At 36.9% G+C, this 9,936-nt stretch overlaps 1 protein-coding gene across 4 annotated transcripts; it reads left to right on the top strand.

Moving 5' to 3' along the window:
* Positions 1 to 1,231: 1,231 nt before the first annotated feature.
* On the top strand, positions 1,232 to 9,541 carry cdo1 (cysteine dioxygenase, type I). 4 transcript variants are annotated; one of them, XM_047381189.1, is made up of 6 exons: positions 1,232 to 1,361; positions 3,997 to 4,173; positions 5,444 to 5,521; positions 5,997 to 6,154; positions 6,537 to 6,706; positions 8,560 to 9,541. In XM_047381189.1, the coding sequence occupies exons 2-6, from the start codon at positions 4,004 to 4,006 to the stop codon at positions 8,584 to 8,586; spliced, it is 603 nt and encodes a 200-aa protein (XP_047237145.1). In that variant the 5' UTR covers positions 1,232 to 1,361; positions 3,997 to 4,003; the 3' UTR covers positions 8,587 to 9,541. The 4 variants fall into 4 exon arrangements, with proteins under 4 accessions (XP_047237145.1, XP_047237146.1, XP_047237148.1 ...); XM_047381190.1 differs by having other exon boundaries at positions 1,238 to 1,361; positions 4,002 to 4,173; XM_047381192.1 differs by lacking the exon at positions 3,997 to 4,173 and having other exon boundaries at positions 1,339 to 1,361.
* The last annotated feature ends 395 nt before the right edge of the window (positions 9,542 to 9,936 follow it).

Raw genomic sequence — 9,936 nt, 5'->3', positions numbered from 1 at the left:
TTTTGTGAGGGGGAGCCGTGACGCCAAATTTATCCACATGGGGGCGTAGTAGAACACAAAGTGGAAGCATTCATACTGGAGCTAATTTTCAACATGCAAAATATAAACCTAAACCGTAATCTCTGATACACCATTTGAGTTTGGTATATTTTTAAATATTAAATAGGACCCGTCTTCTTCTTGATGGCAGGACATGCCCAAGCTTAGGTCTCCTGCAGGCAACTACGTGATGTGTGGAGGTCCACAATTCTCCGCCTGATATCTTGCCTGATTTCTTTTGATTTTTCCATGATCTAACACAATGTTTTAGGTGTGTTTTAAAATACATCCACAGGTGTACCTCAAATTAACTCAAATGTTCTTTATTAACATGTTAGAAGTTTACAAAGCATGTTTGTGAAATAGGAGGTGACCAATCAACGAACTAATTTTGAACCAAATATTTAAGTACTTTTTCAGTCCTTAGCGCCAGTTGGAAGATTCCTAAAGTTGATAGATTAAAATGTGGGTGATCATCTTAAGGGTGATGCATTGGTCAGGTCTTTCCTCCATTTTGTGTTTGTTTTCTTAATGCCATAACTTTTAAACAGTTTACCTGTTGTAGATCACCTTTTTTAAGCCTGACACTTCTTATGTCCTCCAATTGTCCATTTCTCTTACTTTTTCAGCTCAAACTTCAACATAGGCTGTGGGATGGTCAGGTACAAAGACTGGACTGAAACGCAATTGGAAAAATAAGTGTCAAAATCCAGGGAACAAAGATTGTCTCTTCGTAGCAAAGCATTCACCACTCATTACAGTAAACTTAAAACATGTCAGTCGCTGTTTAACTGCCAGAGGGTCTTTACAAAGAAGACATCAGGTACGTTTAATAAAGTTATTAACTATACTGCAGTCAAGTAATAAGTACAGTGGGGCTTACTTGCATGGGGTTTATATATTGAATCACTTGAAGAGGGATATCTCCAATCAGTCCCATAAACATAACATTTCCAGCCGACTATGCTAGATGAGAACTGAGCAGACGAAAAAGAACAGATTTTAGTTTTCTCAGACACGCGAGCTGCGACATAAACTAATTGCAGGTTTATGCAACCTGCTGAATTTGGCAAATGGATCAATGAAGCATCACCAAGTTAGAGCCAAATTGCTTGCCAGCTACATACTACAAACAGGCAAAGTAGAGGGAGCAGATCCAAGCCCTATAGAGGATCCTCCAGGTGAGGGGGATCAGCAATCAGTGCTTAGGTAGCCACTATCAGGGAGAAGACAGGCTGGGAAGAAACCAGGAAATGACAAAGAAAAAGAAGGAGGATAGAGAGGTACCTGAAATCTACGTTAAAAAGATTCCTCTTCTGAAGGTATGTGCTTGGTACAAATGGTAGCATTTAATTAGAGAATATGTTTTTTAGACCTTTGCTATGTGAGGTGCATGATTTCTTTAAAAATCTCCAATGTTAAGCAAACTCAACTCCCATCAGCATAGCAGTTGACAAGGAATATAAATGAAACTGGGCGACTTCTGTAGAAAACGTCCCCGGTACGGCTCAGGAATAATTCTGAAAACCATTTGGAGTCAATACACACATGTGGCATCCGCTATGAATACGATCCAGAAAATCCTCAACCCTCAACCCTCATATCCAAATGAATTTATGCATGGCTGTTGGCATTTGAATGGAAATTCTTGCAGGTCTGTTGGATTATTTATTTATTTCAAAATCTTGGATCCATTTAATCCAGCAGAAAATCATCATCCATTATGTTGAGCAATTAGCTTTGGTACAAATGGAAACCGGTATTACCTTGTGTGGTGCTGTTGTTACTCAATGCTATTTATAGGTTTTGGAGCTTTCGTTATTTGTCAGCAAATTTTAACCTATTCTACAAATGGTTTTTAAAGGAATCTGAACTAACTGCAGACCAAACTCTAACCTTGTCAGCATTAGTAAACTTAGGTGACCAGATGCAGAACGATCAAAAGATGCAAATTCCTCGAAATTTTGAATTGTAACCTTATGTTAAAAGTCGGGATAATTAATTTTGATACTTTAGCATTGAATTCAGTTTTATTATTATAATAATTGTTATTATTATTATTATTATCATCATTATTATTATTCAATCATTCTAGAAATCATAGTTTCATTTAGTCTGAGTACAGCCTCCAAAAATGTAATTTGATAAAAAGTTGAAAAACTTTCTGAATGGAAGCGGGGCCTTTTGTAAACTTACTGAAGTTTTATCTTTTTAAATAGATCATCTTAAAACAGTAAATGACAGTTTCTGCTGAGCTCCTACAAATAACTAGCCTTACTGTGTTCAAGTGGTCCTTGCTGTATGCTCTGAAGCACACCTGTGTTTCAGCCAGCGGAGGCGCTGCTGAACATCTGGAACTGATGATGTGGCAGCTGTTGCTGAAACTTGGCTCAAGCTTCCATTTAAAGAAAGTTCTCCATTAGTCATGCTGCCGGTAAACATGGTGGCCTGACTTCAGCAAAGGTACATTAGCGTGAAGAAAGAAAATACTTTGTACATTTTGTCTTCCCCACACATGACCCACAATTATCTGCTTTACAGTGTGTGTTTCTTGGAAGGGAAATAAATGGGGAAAATCCAAGTTACTGATGGGTTTAAGTTTGGGAAATGAATCGTTCCAACTATATATTACAAAAAAAAAGAACAAGATGGAAAGAACACCTTGTACGCAATTGTGGACAAGTTAAACTATAGAAAAATACTGATTCAGTAAATATCTCAAGGATTCCATGTTTTTTTGTGAAATGTGTGAGAAGTTAATCCATATGCATGTATCTAAATTTTTCAGGAAGGCTTTTTCAGGTTTTTTGACTATTCTTTTTTCTTCAGGGGAAAAACAATTTGTAAATGCTTAACTGAAGTTCAATCCATTAAGTTATTTCACTGCATTTGCAAAAATCCTTTGCATGTTTTCCGCTACACATTTACTCATGAATCTACAGTCTTTTAACAACCCAACAAAGCATTTCCTTAACATTTACATTCATATTGTTGCTGTTCTTCATCGTTATTTACAGAGCCTTCCAGCATTTTTAGCCCTACAACCACAAACTGGTCTTTACTTTGACTGTGCCATTCTAACCAATGAATATGCTTTTTGAAAAATTCACCTTTCCATAGTAGCTGTGGTTGGAAGTTTAGGGTTATTGTTTTTGTGGTATGTGATCTTCCACCCCAGTCTCAACTCTTTTGCAGCCTCTATCAGGTTTTCCTCCAGGATTAACCCGTATTTAGCTCCACCTATCTTCCCAACAACTCTGACCAGCTGACCTATCCCTGCCTAAGAAAAAGCATCCCCACAGCATGATGTTGCCTCCACTGTGTATCACATAAAATCCCAATAAAATTCATAAATTTGTGGTTGCAATGCGAAGAATCTTCAAGCCTAATTTTGCTGAGATCTGCACACAACGCCCAGATTAATTACTTTTCAGCCTTTTTTTTTTTTTTTGTCCACCTTCATCTCCCATCCTTTATTGTGAGTCTGTTCTCTGAACACACCATGGACAATGAGTTTATTGATTGTCTGAGAGTCTGTACAAACACGGGTGCACAGCTATTGCTGGAGGAATGCCTGGGCGTGAAAGACAAAGAGAGATAAAAGGGGGGTGAATAGGAGTGTTTGTGGCAACGTGGTGGAGTTGGATTCATGGATTAGCCCAAGATGACAATGTCAGAAAAACGATTAGTTTATCTTAAAAGCTCAAAACCTATACTTCTAAGAAAGGTAACAGAAATGTGCATCCTGTTACTTTCAAAATAATCTGAAATGCTCTATTGGAAAACTTTATTTAATAAACAATGGAGATTCACCCTCACTTCCATAATGGTACAGTCCATCACCGGCGCGTCCCCAAATTGCTGCGCCAGCCTATAAAACTTACAGACAGAGCAGAAAAATCAAGAGTTTTATCCGACGTGAATCAAACAGAAAAACAAACTAATCCCCCTGTGCAGCACAGAAATGGAGCAAACCGAGGTGATGAAGCCCGAAACTCTGGACGAGCTGATTGCAATCCTGCACAAGATCTTCGAGAGTGACTGCATCAATGTAGAGGAGGTTCAAAACATCATGGAATCATACGAGAGCAAGCCTCACGAATGGATGAAGTATGCGAAGTTTGACCAATTCAGGTAACTAAAAGGATCCTGCATATGCTCAGACTCGTTTGCAGATATAATTCGTGCATTTTAACTTTAAGCGACCGTTCATTGATTTGTCTCATTTACTTTGTTATTATGTCAATATTAGTCTGGTTGATCTTATTTTTATATTTAAAAAAAAAAACTCCGTTCGTTCCTAAATTAAGTTATAGCTGCTACTAAAATTTGTCACCACTTTCCTCTTTTAATCTCTTTTCACAAATAAGGAAAACTTTGAATGAATGAGCTATTTGTTGTCTCTATCTAACGGAACAGCTTTCAGTACTCCTAATTTAAATTATAAAAGAACATATTTGCATAATTTATTCGGATTTCGGTTAATTTCGAAACGTATGCCAGCAGTTATCAAGAAAATGATTAGCTTAGTCCCTAATGCAATAAAAACACTCCTATGAAATGATCAGGCTGTTCTATTGGAGAGAAAAACAGAAGATTGTCCTGCAGATACTGTTTGGAGTCGATGAAACGTGGTAGAGAGGGGCCCAGCCAATCAACACCCAGAACGGGTACACACCCGCTAATTGTTGCCACGACACGCATGGCGGAGCTGCGTGGAACGGACGGCTTTGCGCAAAACTGAATAACACAATGTTTAGTAGGAAAAAAAGACGCAAATGACGCAGACTGGCTGTTTACATGCTTGGTGATAGAATGTGGTAGATATTTTTTTTATGAGACAGAAAGAAAGGTGATGCGCTTGGAAGGGTAAGTAAGGCCTACCTTAACTGGGAATAAACTTTTATGTGCTGCTGACGCACAATATTTTAGGCATTTGTATCTGCTGTAGCAATGTGTACCTGTTTTCTGTGGGGAAAACCTACTATCATTTATCTTATTTCCTACATATCAGATATTAAGGAAATATTTTTAAAGCTACAGCATTTGGAGCTTAAGATATTTCTATTGTTTATGCAATTTCATATTTACAGAACCTTTATCAGATTCTCTTAAAATAAAATTAATTTATTCTCTGAAATAAAGTTTCAGATTTAAAATATTATACAATTTATTGAATTGTTGAATAAATATTAATATTTGATAGGTAAGTATTTGAATATTATGTAAATAAAAATCCCACAGCCTGACCACTTTCTTAAAACAAATTTTTGCCATAAAATCTACTTAAGTTCAAATTGAGACTCTATTAAAACTCCTTTCTGTCAAGCAACAGTTCCAAAGCTGGTGTATTAAAGCCATTTTCTTTGTTCTAAATTCAACAAGTCTCATTTCTGTTCTGCAGGTACACAAGGAACTTGGTTGATGAAGGTAATGAGAAGTTCAATCTCATGATTCTCTGCTGGGGTGAAGGACATGGGAGGTAAGTTTCCTCAAACAGAGAATGATCAAATACCTAAACTTTATGCAATTACAAAAATATCAAGTTTTTTTTTTTTTATCCTTTTAGATATTTTTCATATCACTGCAATAGCTTTGTTATGCAAATTCATACCAGTTTTATTTACCTTCATGTTATAATTCTTTATTAACATAAAGTCAGGGTCATAATTTTCTTGTAATGTCTGTTTTACAGCCACTTTGTAAGCAAATGCCGACAACCAACATTAAAGTTCTATTTCAGTTTCATCAACCATAGAAACGTGGTAGCAATCTCGATTTTTATAAAAAATGAAGATGAGACATAATTTATGTTGCAGCTTACAGTTTTCTGCTGTGATTTTACACAAATTCTGCAAAAGACAGAAAACTGTCCATCCTTCACTTCTCTGCATATTTAAGATCTGCGCCGACACATCCTGATGCTGTATGCTTGTGTGTTCTTTGACACTTTGCAGTAGCATCCACGACCACACAAACTCCCATTGTTTCATGAAGTTGCTGCAGGGACAGCTGAAAGAGACTCTGTTCGACTGGCCGGATCGCAAATCACATGGAGACATGGTGCAGAAATCTCAGAGGGTCCTCCAGGAAAGCAAGGTCGCTTACATCAACGGTAAGAAAGGAAACTGCATTTTTTTTTGTCCTTATTGCATCTTTGCCTTCTCAGCATGGCGTTGCTTCTGCATTGTCTTAGGGCATAATTGAGTCCCATAGATCAAACATGTATTGTTTTGACTCTGTGAGAGATGCTGATGTAAAATGCCTTTAAAAAGGAGCAATGACTGTGAACATGTGTGCATGTCATATTCCACAGTTGCATACCGGTTAGTGTGGTACTAAATAAATCCTACAGGACTTCCCAGTTAGTTGTGGCTGCCCAATGAACACCATTTAGTTCTCCATCCCAAGTCCATGCTGTGGAGCAAATGAAGCCTGAGTCTGGTGTCAGTAGACAAAGTTTGAGAGCTCTGTCTCTAAGCGTGTGTGTGTTTCAGACTCCATTGGTCTGCACCGTGTGGAAAACGTCAGTCACACAGAGTGCGCAGTGAGTTTGCACCTGTACAGCCCCCCGTTTGAAACCTGCCAGACCTTTGACCAGCGGACGGGCCACAAAAACACCGTCAAGATGACTTTCTGGAGCAAATATGGGGAAAAGACTCCATTTGTAAGTAGTATTTTGTTATTTTCAAGCAAAAAAGATTTTTGCTTGCAAACATATTCACACGTATCTGCATTTTTGATTAATGGGATACAAACTCTGAAAGACCAGACAGTTGAATAAATATCCCTTCAGATTCACAGTTTAAAAACAGTTGGATATGCATTGATCAGGCTTCTCTTTGCTGATACTGATTTCTGGTTTTCTTTTTGGGTCTTTATTAAACTCAAAAGAGCATAAAAGAACACGCAATTAGTTGATACATTTATAGACCACAAAGGGTGTGTGCTCTCAGTTTTTATACACTTGTTTTATAGTGGAAGAAAGCCAGATTCCAGAGCCAATGAAGAGAAATCTGGGTGAACTGATTTTAAGTAAATTGATCGATGCAACTCTAAAAATAAGCCACAGTTCTATAAAGCTATATAATAAATTTCTGATACAAGTACATAAAAATCTGTTGTTTTTTTTTAGAATCAGGCTTTAACCAGGTGTATTCACTGCACCTTGAAAGCCAAAAGCATACAAAGTGAAACTTTTAGAAGAGGATTATTCTACTTTAACCAAGATGAATTAAACCCAGTGAAAGTTGGGTGGTGTAACATTGTATATTTATCAATGGAAACAAAGACTGGTATGACTGGTGATGATTTGAGTTCATTTCTGCAAGAAAACACAAATGACAATTCGGTGTTATGTTTTTGCCGGACAGGAGGATGGTACAAAAAAACCTACCAAGGAAAACTGCAGACTATTAACTAAATGCAGACTTTCCATCCCTCAAAAATGTTCTTAAAGAGGGAAATGGGAGGTTTTATAGTTGCTTACAATACTCATTAGACAGATCCCATAAGAACTTCACACAGCATTCCCCTTAATGAATGTGTCCTCATGTCTGACACATTTGCACTTGCTTTCGCTATACATATGAAACATACTGCTTTTTCAAAGAATTTAATTAATTCCATTTAACTTTAAGTTTTTATTGCCCATTTTAGAGTTTGACTTTGAAGTCATGCAAATATAAAAATCTAGAGCATCTAGTGTTTAGAACGTCTGGTTGTTTTTTGGCAACGCTGCCTTTTGACATTGGCCTTATCTGTAATCTCCATGTTGTATAAGCATACCTTGACCGTAAATCGTTCAAGTTGGTTCAATAGATTGCAACACAAAACAGGACAGATAAGATAAGTAAATGAGCGTGAGCACACAATGAACTTAACCCAACCTACACCCGATACTCTAAACAGCTGCTGTGGTCTGACCTTTTTTTTTATTAATGGATTAGCCTTTTGAAAAAGTATTCAGGTCCCTAACAGATTTCTTCTATCTTTGCTTTTTTTTTTGTCACACACAAATTTGGACGGCCTACCAAAATTAGTCCAGGAGCACACTGACAACTCATTCAAGAGGTCACACAAAAACCCACAACAACATCTAAAACTCTGTAGATAGGCCTCACTTGCCTCAGTTAAGGTGTTCTAGATTTAACAATAAGAAAGAGACCACACAAGAATAGCATCTACAAGAGAGCTCCAAGGTAAAAACCACTGTTGAACAAAATAGCCAAAGGCCTGTCTCTCATCTACCAAGACCATCTTAAAATCCCCAGGACCTCTGAAAAAAATGTATGTGGACTAATCAGATAAGAGAAGCACACCTTCAACTTTTGTTGAAGGTGTGCATCTCTTGAACCCAGCTTTTTGGATTTACTCAGGATATCTTTGACTTAAAAATTTGTTTGGTGATCTAAAATGTGTAAGGGGACAATAACTTTTATTTATTTATTATTGTTTATTATTTTTATTTACCAAATTAATACATTTAAATGACCACTATTTTTTCTTCTCTTTCCTTAGACCACAGTTTCACAAGAGAACAACTAAACTTCACCTAAGGAGGCTCCAGCAGATGACAATGTTTGCATTTGGAATGACAATGTCATGAAATTAATCCTAGGAAAACTGCAGAGAAACCATTAAAAAAAGTGGACCCACGATGAACATACTTTCCACACGAAAATCAGGACTGGACCGGTTGAAAACGGACAGCTTGCTAATTAGAATGGCTTTATTGGTGCCCAGTGTGAACTTGGCAAATACTGATGAGCACAGGACGAATGCATGAATAGGCTTGGAAGAGGATTGAATCTGCCTTTTGTTCGCTCGGGCTAAAGAGAGCCTTTTTTTTTTTTTTTTTTTTTTACTACAATAACAACATTCCTGTCTGTCCACCCACCTGTGTCACGACACTTTCATAAGGTTATGGCCTGTACTTAAACATTGGAGATTTACTGTTTTTAAAAAGAGGAAATATTGCTGTTTCTTTTTTGTATCCAAAAAGAGGAAAAAAGCATCTGTCATATATAATGAACAGCTTCGTTCTCAATCATGGTTTACAGCTGAATTTGCTGTTGATTCATGCCACTTAAAATGGCCTTAAACCTGTTGAAATTTGTCGAGGATTGTGAAAATTACCTGTACAGTTTACCAGCAAAAGGTTTGTTCTGTTTCCATTTGAAGAAAGTAGTGTAAAGCTTTGGAGTTTTGTTGTTTTTAAAAGTGTAATGGTTGTAAATTATTTGCAGAGTATGTTGTACTCTGAAAGTTTTTAATTCGGCAAGCTTTTAAATGTGTTCATACCAATAGAGCAACATGGAGAGACTATTATTTTGTGTTAGTAGGAGATAAAATGTTTAGATAAAAACTCAGGATTTTTATTTTTCCTGTATTTCAATAGTGTGTAATCTTTCACAGCGCTGGCTGTTGCACATACAGGGTGTCTGTGATGCAGTAACCCTAACCATCACTGTAGTACAATAAAAACCATTTCATTTTCACACATCTTCATCCTGTCTTCATTTTGTTTAACATTAAATAGTGTATCAAACACTGGTAATCAACAAGAACATTCTGATCTACAAGCACAATAAACAAAGATGGCACCACTGGTGAAAATAGCATCACTATTAACACTTTCTTCCTGTTTGTTATGCTGATAAATCATTATTTATGAACTCTAATGTAGCAGTTTAACAGATGACTAACTTTGGCATATATTAGCTCCTGAATACCCTCATCAAGCTGTGCTTTAGTTTGAGGGGAACTATTCATTGGCCATTACCTTGACCAATAAAGAGATGACATTAGACTGCCTTGATAATGGTATTTGAATAGCAGACATCAATGTCTGTACGCAGTCGGCCTCTTACTGGTCAGAATATGAAGTAATTGTGT

This window comes from Girardinichthys multiradiatus, chromosome 12 (assembly GCF_021462225.1).
Source record: "Girardinichthys multiradiatus isolate DD_20200921_A chromosome 12, DD_fGirMul_XY1, whole genome shotgun sequence".
In the NCBI taxonomy this organism is placed as follows: domain Eukaryota; kingdom Metazoa; phylum Chordata; class Actinopteri; order Cyprinodontiformes; family Goodeidae; genus Girardinichthys; species Girardinichthys multiradiatus.
This window is presented reverse-complemented; position numbering and strand designations above follow the sequence as displayed.